The sequence below is a fragment of the Caretta caretta genome, chromosome 24 (genome assembly GCF_965140235.1).
Source record: "Caretta caretta isolate rCarCar2 chromosome 24, rCarCar1.hap1, whole genome shotgun sequence".
Taxonomy (NCBI): domain Eukaryota; kingdom Metazoa; phylum Chordata; order Testudines; family Cheloniidae; genus Caretta; species Caretta caretta.
This window is the reverse complement of record NC_134229.1, coordinates 6,701,778-6,720,865: the sequence shown is the minus strand read 5'-3', so window position 1 is coordinate 6,720,865 and position 19,088 is coordinate 6,701,778. Positions and strand designations below refer to the sequence as shown.

Genomic DNA, 19,088 nt, shown 5'->3' with positions numbered 1-19,088 from the left:
TGAACCCATCCCTAAAAGAGCTTTATTCTTTCCTCAACAGTGTTAGCTTGCATCAGCCTGAAAGGACTAAGCCTGTCTTTCACTTTTAATGGTGCCCCCTCCCCCCGCTTCAGGTGAAGGATTTGTATCCTCAGAGTAATGAGGTAGATACGCAGCTGTGGGGAAGTTTCCATGAAAGAGATGCAGCTGAACTGGTGTTTCCATGAAAGACTGAACTAAGAGCAGAAGGGAGTAAAAAGTTCCTATAGTGCCCACATCCCTACTTGAGAAGGACTATTTCTGGGTTGGGTTTTTTTTTAAGTGAAGCATGTAGCATTTCCCCACTTTGTCCTAGTCCCATTATTTTAAAACCTCTGGTTCCCCCACCCCACCCCAATGTCTCTATTTTTAGACATGGATTTCTAGACGAAATGTGTGAAGGGTAAATCTGTTCTCCGACTATGAAAGTGGTTTTTTGGTAGTAAATGAATATCCTTAACACTGTTTAGAACAGGGGTGGGCAAACTGTGGCTCGGGTGCCACATCCGGCCCTCCAGACATTTTAATCTGGCCCTGGAGCTCCAGCTGGGGAGCAGGGTTGGGGGTTTGGCCAGCTCCGTGCGGCTCCCAGAAGCAGTGGCATGTTCCCCCCACCCCCCCCCCCCAGCTCCTACATGTAGGAGCAGCCAAGGGACTCCACATGCTGCCCCTTCCCCAAGCACCTCCCCCCCGCAGCTCCCATTGGCCAGGAACTCAGGCCAATGGGAGCTGCAGGGGCGGCACCTGCGGACAGGGCAGTGCTCAGAGCTACCTGGCCATGCCTCCACATAGGACCTGGACAGGGGACATGCTGCTGTTTCTGGGAGCTGCTTGAGATAAACAGGACCCTCTTCTGCTTTAGGATAGCTTATCCTCGGGTTTTTAATCCATTTTATTCAGAGAGAAAAGGGTAGTCTAGTGGTATGGGGACCTAGGCTGGGCCTTTGGAGATCCAAGTTCAAGTCCTCTGCCCCAGACTTCCTGTGTGGCCCTGGGCAGCTCATGTAGTCTCACAGTGCCTCAGTTGCCCATCTGCAAGGTGAAGCTAATAGCAAGAATGCTGTGAGGATAAAGACATTAAAGATTGTGAGGTGCTCAGATTCTCCTGTGATGGTGGCCAGATAAACACCTAAGATATCAGAAGCTTGAAAATGATATTTGTCTCTACCCTTCCCTTTGGCAAAGCTTACTCATATCTGCAAAGGGAATTTAAAGTAGCAGAGCCACCCGTTCTTACCCCTCACACATTTAGTATAGGGATGCTGCCTCCTGGTCTGGGACCATTTTAGAAGCCCAACTTTTAGTCCCCAGTGATCTAATCTTCTCAGTGTTGGTATAATATTCTGAGGTTAAGTCAACAGAAGTTAAGTATTTCCTACATGGGACTGGTGCCGTTCATAAGTAGTGAAGCCAGCCTGCCTCATGCAAATGTTATCCTGGCCCCCTGATTGATTTCAAGTAATTTATGGACACGATACTTTACTACCATTGATGGGTTTTTTGGAATTTTAAATTAAAAGTGTCAACTTTATCTCGAACTTCCACATTTCTTTGCTACAGAAAAATGCTATACAGCTGTTGTCTTGTGGATAAGCTAGGGGCTTGGGGTCAGGATTCCTGGGTTCCATTCCTAACTTTGTCACTAACTCTCAATGTCCTTAGGCAAGTCACTTTATCTGCCTGCCTTGGTTTCCCCATCTGTAACATGGGGATACAGTAGAACCTCAGTGTTACGAACACCAGAGTTACGAACTGACTGGTCAACCACACACCTCCTTTGGAGCCAGAAATACGCAATCAGGCAGCAGCAGACACCCCAAAAAACAAAACAAAAAGAAAAAAAGCAAGTACAGTACTATGTTAAATGTAAATCACTAAAACAGAAAATTTGAAAAAATATTTGACAAGGTAAGGAAACTGTTTCTGTGCTAGTTTCATTTAAGTTAAGATAGTTAAAAGCAGCATTTTTCTTCTGCATAGTAAAGTTTCAGAGCTATATTCGGCCAACGTTCAGTTGCGAACTTTTGAAAGAACCACCGTAATGTTTTGTTCAGCGTTACGAACAACCTCCAGTCCCGAGGTGTTCATAACTCTCAGGTTCTACGCACTTCCCTACTTCACAGGGCTGTGGTAAGGCTTTAGTGTGACACATCTTCAGAAGGCGGAGGCTGGAGAAAGGCCAGCGGCTATTAATGCTTTTCTTTTTCTCCCCCGCTCCCTTCCCACCACGTAGGTATGTGGGGTTTCCACGATCGAGATCTCATGCTGCGCAAATCGCTTTACACCTTAATGGATAAAGGTGTGGAAAGGGAAGCGCTCCAGCGGAGGTGGCGGTGGCAGCAAACACAGCAGAACAAGGAGGTAGGAGGCGAAGGAACGAAGACTGAGCTCTTAGTTGTGACTCGAGGAGGCATGTCCAGGCATAATTCTAGTTGGCTCTGGGACCTGCTTCCTCTTCTGGTAAAAGCTGAGCTTTTTAAAAAATGTTAACGTAAATTTGGGGCAAACCCATAATGTACAATGAATTGGCTCACTCCGAAGGGAAGTAGCCATCCATTTGAAGTACAGTTGTGAAACTTTTGAAGAAATTATTTTCCTATGGTAAGGATGTTCTGTTGACTTGTATCTGTGTTTGCAATATTGATGTGTTAGGCTCCCAAGTGAGAGCCAGTGTAAATGGGATAATACAACGTGACCGAAAGCTCATACTTTCCCGTATTGTTACATTATGATTTTGCTGCAGCCATTCCTACTGTGCCTACATTAGGGATCGCATCCTGTCACTACCAACAAAACAGTTCTTTCAGAGAAAAGAAATGCATCATACCCTGTGTAGGCTTCTCTTGTGATAAGATCGGAGAGACACTTCTCAGTCTGAGCGCTGTGTGGACTTTACCACCAAAAAAGGAAATTCACACTCACCACATTAAAAGACCATTACAGTTGTGACACTAGCCCCAGAAAGCAAGGACATATGTTTGTCAGGATGGAAAGTTACCAGATGTCTTTGAGTAGCTAGATAGAATACCATTGCGTGTAGGGTCTAAAGAACACAGTAAGTTTTCCTTAGGGCTGTTTGATCTTTCTTAAAAACATAATTCGTAAATAAGAGACTTTAGATTAATATTTCCCAGTTTAGAAAGAGAGAGCCATCCTTGTTAAAACTGAATATTTAAAAAACCAAATTGACTTTTCATCATTAATGTTAAAAGCGCAGATTTCAGCACCTCATCAGTCTGTGGCATCTGAGTGCTGTCTCCAGCTGTAGCCTGCAAATAAAGCATAATTATCCTGTGCTTTAATGACCTTTAGTGTTATGAAAGGCAGGCTTGTGCTAGTCCCTTTGTTTGGAAAATCTGTCTGTTCACCTGGTGACTGACTGGCATTCCAGAGTTCAGGTGATCTCTGCCACCAGTTCTTCTGTTCATGAGTAAAAGCCCTGGTTGAATTGGGGAAGCATGTTCTCCAACAAGCACAAACATTCTTTGGGTGTAGAGTAAGACACTAAAATAGCGTTGGTATCTCTGAGTGGAATGACTTCATTTCAGTGGAAGTGGAGTGTCCAGTTTGAAATATTAAAGGTGCAGTTGAACTGTTGACTTGTAAGTTGGGGTTTGGATTGAAAAAGATTAGTGGTGCAAGCTCCCCGCTCCTCCTCAAAATAAGATCACTGTAATGAGGTGTACGTTGTAGATGCTCAGTTCAACTGAAATACTTAACAATGTTGATGATTAAATTATATCATCATTAAGCTTCTGAGTTAACACCTCCCCTGAGACCAGCAGGGGCAGACACTGCTGCACTGGTTACTCTTGGTTCACATTTTGAATGATTTCATAAGACTAGTGATTTAATTTTCTAAAACTGAAGCTCAGATTCTGGAGCACAAGATGGCAGAGAGGTATGAGTACACCAGGCTCCCATGCAGTCCCGCATTCCAGTCCTGGGAAATTGGATTTCTGAAATCTGATTTAGTAAGTTTGGCATAATGTCTTGTGTAGTCTAACTTCAAAATCAGTCTGACTTTTTTTTGTTTTTGTTCTTTTAGGGCATTGTGATGGTTTCTGGTTCTTTTTACCTTAAATTGTCACTCTTTTTGTGGGCATGTTGGGCGTTAACATAGCAACCTACCAGCTTCAGCCAAGAGAGCAGGTTGAAGATTCCTTATTCCCAAAATATAATTTACTGAATGATATGATTCTGAAGACCACAGCTAATGAAAACATAGTAAAGGTGGCACCTGTGTAATGCCACTCGCCAATAATCTTTTTGGATTATCAGCTTTTCAGGGCAAGGATTGCGCTTTCATATGTGGTTTTTTTTGGTAGTGCTCAGCCCACTAGGGCACCAATCTATTTTGAAAGACCCCTGGGTACCGCTGTAATATAGATATTTCAGAATCGTGCAGTACATCATGTGAGACCAATCTGTGCTCATAACTGAAATGAAATGAATAAATGAAAGCACTTGTGTGCAGACTAAAATGAAAGTGGGATTGAAAATGTAAACTCAGTTTGATTGTAACACCTCGAAGAATCACTAACAGCTGAAAATCTGCCCTTATGTGGGATCTTTCTGGACACTTTGCTGCTGGCTTGTTCGGTAGGAAGGGAAGATAAACTTCTTTCTAAAGCAAAACCTGGATGTCTGCTAATCCAGTTATAATTTCCTGCTACTGTCTCTCAATAGTTTATGCAATCTGTAACGCTTAGAATCAAGATGACTTCAGTGTAATATTGGGATATTTAAGTTGTAGTCCAATTCTCCAGCTTTAAATATTTGTTCATATTTCCAGTGCATCAGAAATGTATTTATCTTTCACATGAGTGGTAGATTCTGAATCTAACCCTATTATTGTGTGTTCTGGTTACTTGGTAGATGTCCAGATCATATCACTGTATGCTCTTTTGCATGAAATATATTGGCAGCTTTTGCAAAATTCTGTAGAGGAAATTGATGCTGGGGCAAATTAAAGCAGCTTGCTTCAGCGAATTGATAAACCCTTATTCTGTGTGGGTTTTTTGTGTTTTGTTTAGTCTGGCCTTGTTTACACAGAAGAGGAGTGGCAAAAGGAATGGAATGAGCTAATCAAGCTTGCATCCAGTGAGCCCCGCATGCATTATGGTACAAACGGTGGCACCTGTGGAGGGTAGGTAGAAGACACCTGTGTAAAGATGCCAGATGCCACAGGGGTTTGGCGGCCCAGTCAGATAATTCAGTAGTCCTTTTTTTATTTTTTTCCCCCCTTCTTTCTTTCCCCCTGAGATGCCCTCAGTTCAAAAACAAAATAGTTTAGTGGTCTCGTAAAACTCACTGGACGTCATTGGTGCGTGACTTGCAGTAATTGCTTGTGGGGAGCTCAGGACTGGGACCAGAAGGTGCTGTAGGCGCAGCCCTACTTAAACGGTGAACTTTTGGGGCAAGGCGTCATCTCTTTATGCTGTGTATATGGAGGGCCGATCACAATGATCCATGACGGGGAACCTCTTCAGTGCTACTGCCAGCAGTACCTCTCTGTGTACTCTGGTTCTAGCCAGTGTTTTGTCTCATTAAAACGTACTCACAAATACTAGCGAGGGGCTTGTCTGTACAAACATTTAGGTTGCAGCAAGCTGGAGTATGAATCCACGGTGCGTAATGCACATCAGCAGGGTCTCCACAGACAGCCTGCGGCAGGCTAGTGCAGGTAGATTCGCGCCCCAGCTTGCCGTGAACGAGTTGTTTATGTAGGTGAGCCCTAAACCTTAAATATTAACCCTCACTCATGAGTAAGGCCCAGATGAATTAGTTGATGCCCTCTAGTGTTTGCAATTCTCATTTATCGTCTAACCTCTCAGCCAGATGACAGAGGCTAAAGTAAAAATAGCCACACACCAAGTTTAACAAAGAAGAGGAAAAAAATTTAATCTTCTATGTATTTGTGTTCCTAAGATTAATGTCTCTACAAAGGCTACCATGAAATCCTTGTTATGTTCTGATGTTGGAGCACACTTTCTCTTCGCATTGGACAACATTTAAGGATGCGTGTCTCTACTTTAGCAGGATCTTGTTGGCTCACAACTCGTGTTTGTCTAACCTTGTCCCAGCTTTCTTCTGCAGTAGAACTCTGGTGCTTCAGAAGAGCACTGCAGCACCGGCTGAGGTTGATGCTCCATGTGGCAGGGAAGTTCATCAACACTACAGCCCCCTAACTGGTTTAGGGATTGGCTGCCTCCATTTCCCATCTGAAAAATAGGAATAATAGCCACCTTTTGAGATCCTTAGGATGAAAGACCTTTAAAAGTGCAACATCTTAGTATTTTTGGAGATGACTCATTGTCACGTTGTTTGGATTGGGATCCATACTGGCCCAAAATTCAAATCTGTTTAGTCCCTGCTTGCACCCGTTTCTGATCTGATATTAATATGAGCTGTGCGGATGCTTTATATAAACTTTGTTCAGAGTCTGTTTGTAAAGCAAGTAATTTAAAGGTGCAAGAGGTGAAGGGCTGATCACATTTCTCCATTATTTCCAAAGTGTTGACAGCTCTGAAGAGCCAGTGTACGAGAGCCTGGAGGAGTTCCACGTCTTTGTTCTTGCCCATGTGCTGAAGAGGCCTATTGTAGTAGTGGCAGACACTATGCTGCGAGACTCTGGAGGAGAAGGTAAGTCCCACAGGTCTGCAGTCCCCTTCGCTCCACTGCCAGGCTGCTTTTATTTATTCAAATGTATGTGGTGCAATTTAGTGGAATGCTTCCTTCCGCCCTTCACTCAGTTCCACAGGGGCTTTTTTTGCCTCTAAATTGACAAGGAGAAAAGATGCATTGCACTGGCTCTGGTTTATGCAGAGCTGCTGCAGTGAACCAGCTTGGTTCCGATGGAAGCTCTAAGGCATACCACTGAACACCTTATAATATGAGGTCTCAAAGGCATTGAGACAGCATGTACGTGATGTTTTTTTCCAAATTTGCCCCCATGTACTCATGTGCAGAAGGGAAATTCCACTCCCCATGAACATAATTTTCCACTAGCAGACTTTTTCATTTCCTGTCAGAAAAGATGAATCAATTACTGATCTTGTGTGTGTAAGTTTTGGGTATTTGTGGAGAAGAAAAGAAGGGTGTGTAGATAGATTTAATTCCGCAACTGTGCACCTCTGATTGTTTTTTATCCTTTCTAATGTGGTGGTATCTGTTACCTCCTCCCCGATAAAATAATTTAGATAGGACGGACCTAAGGTGAAGGTGAAACAAGCTGGCTCAGTCTGTCAGAGGTTTCAATACAAATGGTTCTTAATAACCTATTCTGAAAAATAACGCACTATACATTCTTTTCAGCATTTGCTCCTATACCGTTCGGAGGCATCTATCTGCCCCTGGAGGTTCCAGCCAACAAATGTCATCGTTCTCCTTTGGTACTGGCGTATGATCAAGCCCATTTTTCTGCACTAGTATCCATGGAGCAGAAGGAACCCATAAAAGATCAAGGTACCTTATAGGGCTTCTGATTTTTGGTTTTCACCAATTAATGCCCCCAATACAAAAAAAGTCTTTTTTTAATCCAGTAGACACAAGAAAAACTCCGGAAATGGTTGGGTGTGTCAAAAGGCTTGTCTTCATGGAACAGTCATGTGGACTATGGGGTGGGGGTGATTTCTAAAGAGCACTACTGTATTGCGTGTTAATTGGTCCATGTAGACCCTGCTGGTGCGCGTTAAAGGTTCCCTCGTGTGTTTTTAGTGGGGTACTGTTTGAAGCAGTACTACGTTAAAGCACACTAAGGAATGCTGCAAACAGATTACTCAGTACAGTATATACAAAGAGAGCCCTGGGGAAAAAATAATTTTTAGACATCTACATATAGAACTCAAAAATTGCTTAAAACACACCCCCACCATCCCCAAATTAAATTATAAACCCTGAAAAACAGAATCTCTATTTATAGAACAAGACTGGTGACTTTAAGTTATGAGCAATAAGGCTGCCAGTCTAAGAGACGCTGCAGGTCCCAGACTGTGGGCATGTTTTGGCATTACACAAGCCACCCTCAAAATTGACACCCTCCTCAGTAGTGTAAGTCAAAGGCTGAGCCAGAGAGACACTGAATCACTCTGACTGCTAAGGGTGACGCTCCCAGGATAGGGTTTCGACAACTGGAGCGCTTGGTGATATGAAGGAAGCTTAATTTGCCCATGCTGTACCTACTCTGTAGATAAACATTTGGCTTCACCCTCCAGAGCTTTTCACTAACACTCTATTCACTTTCCAAAGAAAATGATGCCCTGTAGAAATAGTAAACTGTGATTTGCCATTTCCGCTCCCCATTACCTCTGTCCACTTCCACCTTGTTGCCCAGGCCCTACACAAGCTGTGTTATTCCTCTTTCCATTGCAGCAGTGATCCCTCTGACTGACTCTGAACACAAACTGCTTCCCGTGCACTTCGCTGTGGATCCTGGGAAAGAATGGGAGTGGGACAGAGATGACACTGATAATGTCAAACTAGCAAGGTGAGTTCTCAGCTGGAAGTTAAACTCCCTGATTCCAGCTGCTCTGTCGCTTAGTATCCCCTAGCTAATAACTTAAATTTTAATTATTAGCATCTTGTTTCAAACTTGTGCTTGGTGTGTGAAAATCATCAATAGAGATGTAGTAGCCCTTTTTTTCAAATGCTGTCAATTATTGTAAGGCCGTAGGACTGTATGGGCAGAAGTATTTAAGATCAAAGTACTTAAGGTAGGTGCAGGTTTATGTATGTACTATATTATATGGAACAAGTAACCTCTCTAAAGTTATCAATCTAGAGCAGGTAGAAAACTTTTTAGCAGTGTATTTTCAAGGGCCAGTTGCTTTTTGACCAAATAGACATTTTTGTGAAAAAATGGCTTTTGATGAAATCAGTCATATTTTTGTGGAGGGAAACGCTTATTTCCCAACCAGCTGTATTTAGATTTTTTTCTGTGATACCTGCTTCAGGAATAAGTGCACATCATGTACAAATGACTGGCCTTTTAACATTATTACAAAAATAATCCTGTATGCCAAATTAATACAGAGAAATATTTTTGAATTTGGCCACATTTCACATGCAGTCATTTAATTTTACATAATTACAGTACAAAACCGTTTCTGCTACTAAATCTCATTGAGGCCCTTGGAAGCTTACAGAAAACTCAATGGCACTAGTTAACTTTCTACAGCTCAGTCTTTTGTCTATTCTTGCACAGGGTTAAATAAGCCTTATTTTATTCAGTTCCAGAACTTCAAATGGGTTTATTTTTAAAGGGCCCTCTACTGGACAAAATTAACTAACCTTTGCTCTTTAAGACCCTTTAAGTGTGGTCAAGTGTCTTACATGTTACAGTCTCATAAACTTCAGCCAGTTAAAAGATAGAGCTCTCCTGAATAATTGAAGACATGATGTATTTGTTCTTTGACTTTGCATGTGCATGTTTGCTGTAACCTAATCCCTGCTTCCTCAGAATCTCTTAGGTGGTTTGTTAATTTCATAGGAATTTATCTCCTGGTATGCCAAAGAACAGCATAACTCCCCTTTCTGTGTAGGCAGGAACAGAGCCATGATATGTCTGCGTGCTACTAAGGTTGAGTTAGAATGCTGGATGATGCTCTGTTTTCTCTTGTATTGCTGCTACCTCTTAAAGGGACACTGACAAGATAGAAATCCATATGCAGCAAATGTATGTGACCACTTCATTTTTTCAGCTTCAGTTAACTGAGATCATTGTGGCCAATATTCAACTATTTTCTTTTATGAAAAGAATATGTAGAATTTGTTTATGTAAAATCAGAAAAATGTAAATTTCTAAAGATACATTTATCTTTAAAGAGATGAGAAAATTGCTGCCTTGTTTCGTTGATAAAACTGCTGATAAAAATAAAGTTTTTAGTGTGTGGTCAGTTTTCCTTTCTGGTTCTCATGCACTTGTTTTGTCCAAGTTTCCGGACCTGCAGAAGAATCTGAATTTAAAAACTTAAGTGAAATAACTTTTACAACACTAGTGTGAACAGAAGTGTTTTTCAGAAATTCCTTTTACACAAATCCTGAATATGGGGCTTAAATGAAGCTGATTTGTCCCATTAACTTTTTACATAAATGCTAGTCGTATAAGGAGGAAATTCATATAAAAAAGTCCAGGTATCACTCCAAGGTATCTTTTGATCCAGTTATTACATTATAAAAATTAGCAAGCAATTTTTAATAGAAGAAAAAGGCAATTAAAGTGTAATTAAATCTCCATGTATGGAAAATAGAACCGCAGTTACTAAAAAGATCCTGGATCGGTACTTTGTTTCATATCTTTTTTTTTTTTTTTTTAGTGTGACATTATCATTGGAAGCAAAACTACATTTGCTGCACAGTTACATGAATGTTAAGTGGATCACCTTGCCGTGTGAAATGCAGGTAAAGAAACAGGAAATATTTTATTCCTTTGAACACAGTGATGCTTCCTTCCCACAGAGGACTAGACGGGGGGTGGACTTTTGCTTTCATTCTTGTACATTTCTTTAACCTGCCATTAGAAGGCCTGGATGTCATTGATTTGATCAGAAAGAGCAGAGAAATGCCATTCAGATGTACCTCTTAGATTCTGTGCACACTTTAGTAACAGTTTACATTAAATGTTAAAGCTCAAAATACACAGAGCCGCCAGTTCAACTTACTGCACTACACCACCTGGGATGTTCTGTACGCTGCGGGGTCTGGACACTTGCTTTACAGCCACCAGAAAGTGAATCAAGATATTAAGGTGATTCAGCTATAACTTCAGGGCCTTAAACCTTAAGGGGTCATATGTAGGGTTCTGAATACTTCAGCATGCTCCCGAAATCCCTATGCTGTCATATCGCCAAGTCATGGTAGCTGCATTAACAGTGAAAACATGGCTTAGACTCTTCCAGGTTCATAAATATATATATATATTTTTAAAGGAAGTTGTGGGGTTGGTATAATTCAGGACCTGGAATGACTCCTCCAAATTCCGTGTGAATTGTTAAATTTCAAGCTTGGATCATTTCCAAGAACAAGGTGCTGCCAAGGTGTGATGTGTAAGGAAAAAGCTCAAATGACTGCATTTAAAAGTAACAGTTCTCCTTCTGTCCCCCCCACCATTCCTGTCCCCCCCCCCCACCCCACCCCCAGATTGTCCACAATACTTGTGAACCTATATCCTCTCTAAATCCTCGCCTGCCATGATGTGCCCCAGGTCATGACAAGTAAATTACATTAGTGAACTATGGGGGTATAGTGCCCCCTAGTGAAATGGGCTGCAGCTCTGAGCTTGAGCAATAGCTACCATTTTATTGTGGTGTCTTCTTGATTGTGGTTACTACTTCCAGAATCCAAACGGCTGCTCCTGTATCCCATACAAACACACTATAAAGAACCACCCCACTATGCTCCTGGGTTGTTTTATTAGGTGGGCTACATACATTCCTGCATTTGTCCTTCGTGGTGACCTTATAAGGGCTGTTTCCAGAATGCATCCAGAATAGCTTTTGTAGCTGGCCAGAAGGGGATAGGTCGCCCTAGTAGAGCACATCCCTGGTTAAGGTCTTGCTTTCCCCCATTTAAATCTTGCACTAAGTTGATGCGTCTGCGTCAATGTATTTTTAGGGATGTATTTTAACCGAGTGGGGGCGTGCTATGGAGTACACAGTGATGTAAGTGCAGCCTTGTGGCTCAGCGTGTTCCTCTGCAGCTCCTGTCACGGAGTAGCCTGTCCGCGGCTTTTGGGAGAGCCAGCATTGGTGTGGAAAAGGCTCTCCCTGGTGCATGTTCAGGCCTTTCTAGTGAGCACCTGTGCTGCATCCACTCAGAATTTGGCCAGAAGACTGCAACTGCTGAACTAATTGACATTCTCTGATGGATGCTTTCTTTCTCCTTAGGCCCCTCTAGCCCAGCCAGAATCCCCTACTGCTTCCGCCGGAGATGATGCCCGCTCAGCTGCGGAATCCGGGGAGTCAGACAAGGAATCTGTCTGCAGTAGCACCGCCAGCAACAGTGGCAGTAAGAGCAGCAAGGACAAGGAGAAAGAGAAGCCGAAGAGAGACCGAGAGAAGGACAAAGACAAGGAGAAAGAGAAGAAACGGGCCGACTCGGTTGCTAATAAGCTGGGCAGCTTTGGCAAGACTTTGGGAAGTAAGCTAAAAAAGAACATGGGTGGCTTGATGCACAGTAAAACTGTCAAAGGAGGAGTGAGCAATGGGCAGGGGGAAACCTTGGAGAAGAAGAAGAAAGGATCCTTAAAGGCGAGGAAAGGCAGCAAAGAAGAAACTTCCCAAGGGGATTTGTCGGCCTCTGCTGAGAAGACCTGCCCAGGCCAAGTGAGCACCGAGAAGCAGTCGGATCCCTATAAATACAGCAACGACGTGAAACTTAGCCTAAGCATCCTGCGAGCAGCCATGCAGGGTGAGCGGAAGTTTATCTTCGCTGGCCACCTCAAGACCAGCAACCGGCACCAGTACCAGGAAGAGATGATCCAGAGGTACCTTTCTGATGCCGAGGAGCGCTTCTTGGCTGAGCAGAAGCAAAAGGAGGTAGAGAAGAAGGCCTTTGCAAACGGCGGTACTGCCGCCAAGAAGCTGGAACCGGAGGCTAATCTTCACAAAAGTGAGGATGTGCTACTGAATCCATCCTACCCCCAGTTGCCTCCTAGTTATAGCAGCCAGACCTCGGAGCATGTCATAGGAGCTAAAATGACAGCTTTTCCTTCCAGCTACTCGGGGGTCTTTACCATTCCCCGGCCCGCTGTGGTCAACTGTGTAGAAGGCGCACATCCCCCCAGCTATCAAGATACCAGGAGGCAGGTAGCAGGTGGGTCCTGCAGCAGCCTTCCTCCCTATGCTACCTTACCCAGACATTGCACTCAGGGGCGGCCTCACCCGTACCAAACTAGCCCTTCCCACCTGGGACGGCTCTCCCCAACAGAGATGGATGTACCCCCAAATTACCCCGTCGAGTGCGACGGCCCTGCCTGCATGGCCCCCCACAGCAACGGCTGCAGGGACCCCCTAGAGCAGGACAGCTTGCAGAAGGGAGCATGCGGGGACAAAAGCAAAAGCCGAATACTTTATAACGTTCAGCAGACCAAATGCAAGCAGCCGACCTGCAGTTTTTACGGGCATCCGGAAACTGGGAATTTCTGCTCCTGCTGTTACAAAGAGGAGCTGAAACGCAAAGAGAGGGAACGAGAAGCACTAATACACAGGTTCTAAAGAGTCTGGCTAGCGCTGCCATCTGGACCCATGAAGTATGGGGAATGCAATAATAATTATTTTCCATGCTCCTCTCTCCCTCTTCATAGGAGGGTGGGGACGGCTGGCTGGGGTAACAAATGTGATCCCACTCCAGTGTTCTAGTGGTGATCCATTTAAACGGAGCGGGGGGAACAAACCTTTCCTTCCAGGAGAGAGGGGGATGCTATCACAGCTTTCTTCTGGCAAAGGGTGACTAAGATTAGCAAGCCCCTGGAGGAGGCATGCTTGGGTCAGAGCACATGGTGAAGCAGGGAATAAGACACCAGGTTCTTAAAATGATCAAATCAACAAGACCAAAGCTTTAAGTGAAGGCATGTGGAGAATACTGTGACTGTGTCCTTTTAGTTGGATTCCAACTTAAACTAATTTAAAATAGCTTTTCAGAGGAGTTAGCAAAACAGCCCAGCAATTTTAGTTTAAATATCGTGGACCTTTTTAAGAAGAGATTTTAACATTGTTTTTATTCTTTGCTGGTACTGAAAAGAATTTAAAGTTGGAACTGGATGGTTTCAGTGTAGTGGCTCTGAAGGGGGCCCTCACCTCCAGATCCATCTCCATCCTATGTCTTCTGAGCGTGCCTCTTAGCAGCAGGCTCAGGACTCTACCCTTTAGATGGGCTTGACTATATTTTTTAAATTTTATTTTTAAACTTTTTGTGGGGGTGGGAGGGCTGCAATACCGAGTGTTTGCATTTTCTTAAAGAAGTACTGTGCAAAATGATTCTGTTAGGGATACAGTCAAACCTACTTAGTAAGAATCAATGTGAAAATGAAGTCGATGTCTCCACCCAGCAATAACCATCAGTGTGGAGAAGTAGAAGTGGAAAGGATGTATCAAGCACCCTGCAGCACTGGAAGCTAAATCTATACCAGTTTGCTGCTATTTTTACACACACGCACACTCTTTCTCTCTAACTTGATTTTTCTACTTGAGCAAGTTATTTCCATACTACCTCTGTTGTGCTGAATAGCGTTAATTTGGCTCTGTTTTGTTGAGCCATAGCTGACATTTGAACAATGGGTAATAGATATTTTTTTTGATAACAGGGCTAAAGGAACTGTAATAAGTACAGCATAGCTATTACATAATTTTAAACACACTTTTATTACGTGGTCCACAACTTTCCCTCCCTACCCTCCCTGAGTCCCCTGCAGCATTAGCGTGGACGGGACCTTTATGTCCACATGTTATTTTGCGGGCGGGCAGAACTTTGGCACTGCAGTGTTTGCACAGACATTTGTAAAGATAGAGCCCAAACTGGAGCTGTCCTCATTCCAGTCTTGTACAGAGCAGGGATGAACATTTGAAATAAAATTTGAATTGTAATGATAAATTAAAAGCTTTACAACGTTCCCTTTTTGATTTAAGAAGGCATAACTATGCAATTTTCCATTTTAAGTCTGCCCATTGTCCTTAACTTGGGGGAGGGAAGGATCAGCAAAGAAGGTGAAAGTATACTTATACTGGAAAATGACCTTCGGGCCTTATTCTCTTTTACACCCAGGTTGTGTCTGAACATGCAAGTTGCACCAGTTTAATGTAAGTGTGTTTTTAAATGACTGATGCCTTGTCTACAGGGAAAAGTTGTACCAGTTTAACTAAAGGTGTGCTTTAAAATGGACGGACTCTTTTCCCATTAGGAATCAGCTTATGCTAAACCAAAAGAAGCTGCTCTTAAACCAAAAGAAGTGTCCACACAGGAGTTTGCACTGGCGTAACTTAACTGATTTGTTAAACCAGTGTAACTTTCTTGCGTAGATAAGGCTTTATTTAAAATGGTACTAACCCCCTGTGGATATTATTTTGGCTGGAATGCCTTATTTCTGTTTAGCTTAAACTTCTAATTGACTGAAGCTAGAAGCCAGGTGACTAGTGACATGAGTGTCCACTCGGCCTCTTCCACTGGCTTCACTAAATTGATTTTAAATCACACCTTTAATTAAACTGGTACTGCTTTGTGTTTAGACAATCAGAAGCCCCTGTACACAGCTGTGGCAGTATAAAGGGCCCCACAAGTAGGGTAACTATAATTGACAGATACCACTTTACACTGCCAGAGTGGTAGATCCGAGCCTGAGTGTAACAGAATAATGCCCCAGGTGTTTAGTTTGTGTTTGTTTCCTGGCTGCGTTTTTCTTTCCCAGGAACCAAAACAGCAGCTCCACATTTGCTATGCTGATAAAACATCAGCCTTCGGTCTTATTTCCTTTTCTATAAGGGTATCCGCCTCCCGTTCTGGGCTGATTCCTGTATGTTATCAGCATTGTTCCATCCAGACCAAACTGATGAAGGAACAATGTCTGTTCTCCCTGCTGTCAGGTAAATGAGTCTGCAGCATGCTTCATGAGGGTGATGTAAGCCAAGGTTTTTCAGAAGTGCCTAGTGATTTTTGGGCACCCAGCCAAGGCCTTGTTCTCAGAAGCACGTTCTCAGTCAGACCCCTCTAAGGTATCTGAAGTTGGGCCCCCAAGACTTGAGATCCAAAACCACTAGTTGCTTCAGAAAATCTTAGCCGTACAGAGTAAATTGAAATTAACCAACCGGTTTCAGGGCAGCTTCACTTATTTTGTAAGCTGACATCCACACACGCAATACTAGTTAAAAATAATAGACTAGCTAGGAAGATGCGAGTTACAAACACTGAATCAATTCACTCTTCTAAAAGGAATTAATTTGAAATCTCTTGAGTTTTTGCTACAAAGATTCACTGCTCTTTAAAAACAGCTTAGCTGGGTGCTTTAATTCTCCAGTGGCAGCATTCACTGACAGTATATTCTTATTAATGAAGTTTGACTGTATTGTCCTCTCTCTCCGAAGACTGTTTGAACCCAGCTTGCTGTACTGTGGTGTGAATGTAAACCTGTACATAGTGGATAGGAGTCTGAAAGCGTGAAAGAGAAACACACAAAGTCAGACTCTCATATGCCAGGATCTGATTGCTCAGTAGTTTGGCAAAGAGATAGTGGAAGTTTAGCAGGTAAAGGGCAAGTTTCCTCAAACATTTGTTCTCCCATTAAACCCAGCTCTGCAATTTTTGCACAAGAAGAGCTCCCCTTAACTACCCTGGGAGCTGAGACTGCAGGATGGGGCCCTGACAGCAGGCGCTGCTGCTTGTGTGTCGTCCGTTATTAGACAGAGGTTTCTGTAGGATCTTACCCTTGCGGTCAGTTTCTGGCATTTGCTTGTCTGCCATTTTTTTTATTGCAGTTTAGGTATAGTTCATAGCTTTTTTTAATCAAAAAAGAAAAATTTGAACTTCAAACAAAGTTAAGTTTCCAATAAAAAAAAAAATTTGAAGAGTATTTTTTCTATAAACTACAGAGTTTCAACTATTACCCTGAGCATAACTGATTCCAAAGCTTTCCCGCCTTAATATGTCATAATGAATTGACTAGAGAGGTATCTATTGAATTTCTGTAGAGCTGCTAGGATTTTTTCAGGTCATTTATGTTTCCTTATAGTGAGTGTTGTGTGTGTGTGTGTGTGTGTGTCTTTTAAAAAGGGATGATTAAATATACATTTTATATTTATTGAAAGACAGTATTAACCGTCAGTTTTCCTTTGCATAAACATACTGAATCGATTGCCCACACAGCATTAATCTTCCTGTGGTGGGGCTGAGTATTTTACGGTACTTTATTTTTTTTAAAGGGGATGGGAGTGGGTTGGGAGGGCGGGAGGAAGGAAGAGTAGCAGTGTGGACTCCAAAGCACCTTTGTTTTAAAACGAGCACCAAACACTCCGCTCTTCCAAGAACCAAACAGGAGGGGGCTTTTCTGTGTCTGCTGGCCTGGCGGGATTCCCACGGAGACTAGTGGGGACGATGCGCACGCACCAGAGGCAGAACAGGCTCCTGGAGGACTTGCATAAGAGACGGAAAAAGGGCAGGATGCCATTTGATTTGGTCTTAAAACAAGTGCACTTAGGGGTGCAGTTGGAAGAAACGTTGCTTGCCGTTGGGACCTGGATAGCCCCGGGCAGCCTCTTATTCTGCACTGCCCTGGCTCCTGAGAGACACTAGCGGCTTTTTTATAGGTTAAAATATTTAATGAACCATTTAAAGAGCATTTCAACTGCCCTACACCTTTGTTTTACACTCCAGCTCTGTTGCAGGGAAGGCACCGTAGGATATGTCGTTCTAGTATTTCACCGGCTAGACTTTAATTCTACAAGATCTGCGGCATCATTTGATTTTAAAGACCAGTTTTTAGAGCCATGGATGTGACTAGCAGGCCCGGAGAATCTCCATAGAAAGGTTGCAGGCCCGGAGAATCTCCATAGAAAGGTTTAGCACATAGCCTGGTTTTCATTAGTCATAAAAGAAGTGACCTGAATTAATTCTTCAATTGCTTATTGATAAACTTTTTTTTTAATTTAATTTAAATATTGGGTTGGCAACTTTTTACTCTAGTTTAAATGCACTGCTGTAATGAACACTAGATGGCGCTTTGTAATCAGTCTTATTACATGGTATACTTTCATTTATGCTACCATAGATTTCACTGACCAATAAAAAGAAAAGTTCAACTAATAACCACTGAGAAGCAGCTGTGGCTGTTTTGTCTGCTTCTTTCTTGGATTGCTAAAACCAGATCTAAGGGATACAACTTTGCAGCTACACAAACCAACCGGCCTGTGTGTGATTATTTATTGGTATTGCAGGAGAGCCCTAGTTGTGCTTGGCACTCTACGAACAGAACAAAAAAGATGGTCCTCCTGACCCAAAAAGCTGACAGTGTGGAGGGCTGTCAACCTCTTGCATAAGAACATAAGGAAAGCCGTGGTCCATCAAGCTCACTATATTGTCTTCCGACGGCGACCAGAGAGAATGAACGGAACAGGGCAATTATCAAGTGATCCATCCCCTGTCATCCACTCCCAGCTTCTGGCAGTCAGAGGTTTAGGGACACCCGGAGAATGGAGTTGAATCTCTGACCATCTTGGCTAATAGCCATTGATGGACCTGTCCTCAATACATTTATCTAATTCTTTTTGGAACCAAGTTACACTTTTGGTCTTCACAACATCCCCCTGCAACGAATTCCACAGGTTGACTGTGTGAAGTAGTACTTCCTTCTGTTTGTTTTAAACCTGCTGCCTATTAATCTCATTGGGTGATTCATAGCTCTTGTGTTACATGAAAGGGTAAATAACACTTCCCTAGTCACTTTCCCCACACCGTTCATGATTTTATAGACCTCTATCATGTCCCCCCTCAGCCATCTCCTTTCTATGCTGAACAGTCAGTCTTCTTAATCTCTCCTGTGGAAGCTGTTCCATCCCCATAATCATTTTTGTTGCCCTTCTCTGTACCTGTTACCATCTCAAAAGAGAATTGGGTGACCAGAACTGCACACAGTATTCAAGGTGTGTGTACACCACAGAATTATGTAGTGGCATTATGATTTTTCCTGTCCGGTTATCTATCCCTTTCCTAATGGTTCCGAACATTTGCTTTTTTGACTGTTGCTGCACATTGAGCAGATGAGTTCAGAGAACTAGCCACAATAGCTCCAACCAAAATTTTTCATGCTGGAATTGTAGTGAATTCTCTTAAGTAGATATTAGAATCAGAGAAATGAAGGCCAGGAAGGGACCTTGCAAGGTCGCCAAGTCCAGCGTCGCGTCGCCCCCCCCCCCCCCACGGTGAGGCAGGAACAAGTAAACTTAGGCCATCCCTAACAGGTATGCGTCCAATTTGTTACAAATCTCCAATGGTGTGGTTTTCTCAGTCTCCCTTGGAGGCCTATTTAGAGCTTAACTACCCTTAGAGTTGGAAAGTTTTTCCTAATATCTAACCTGAATCTCCCTTGC

The 19,088-nt window shown here is 43.0% G+C and overlaps 1 protein-coding gene across 2 annotated transcripts in view; it reads left to right on the top strand.

Annotated features, from left to right (window-relative positions):
* OTUD7B (OTU deubiquitinase 7B) overlaps positions 1 to 17,808 on the top strand; it is a 70,915-nt gene extending 53,107 nt beyond the window's left edge. For both annotated transcript variants that reach the window (XM_048827990.2, XM_048827989.2), the window contains 7 exons: positions 2,252 to 2,379; positions 5,055 to 5,167; positions 6,536 to 6,663; positions 7,336 to 7,485; positions 8,392 to 8,506; positions 10,335 to 10,419; positions 11,904 to 17,808. In XM_048827990.2, coding sequence (XP_048683947.1) covers positions 2,252 to 2,379; positions 5,055 to 5,167; positions 6,536 to 6,663; positions 7,336 to 7,485; positions 8,392 to 8,506; positions 10,335 to 10,419; positions 11,904 to 13,232 — 2,048 coding nt within the window. In that variant the 3' untranslated portion in view covers positions 13,233 to 17,808. The remainder of the gene's footprint in view (positions 1 to 2,251; positions 2,380 to 5,054; positions 5,168 to 6,535; positions 6,664 to 7,335; positions 7,486 to 8,391; positions 8,507 to 10,334; positions 10,420 to 11,903) is intronic.
* The last annotated feature ends 1,280 nt before the right edge of the window (positions 17,809 to 19,088 follow it).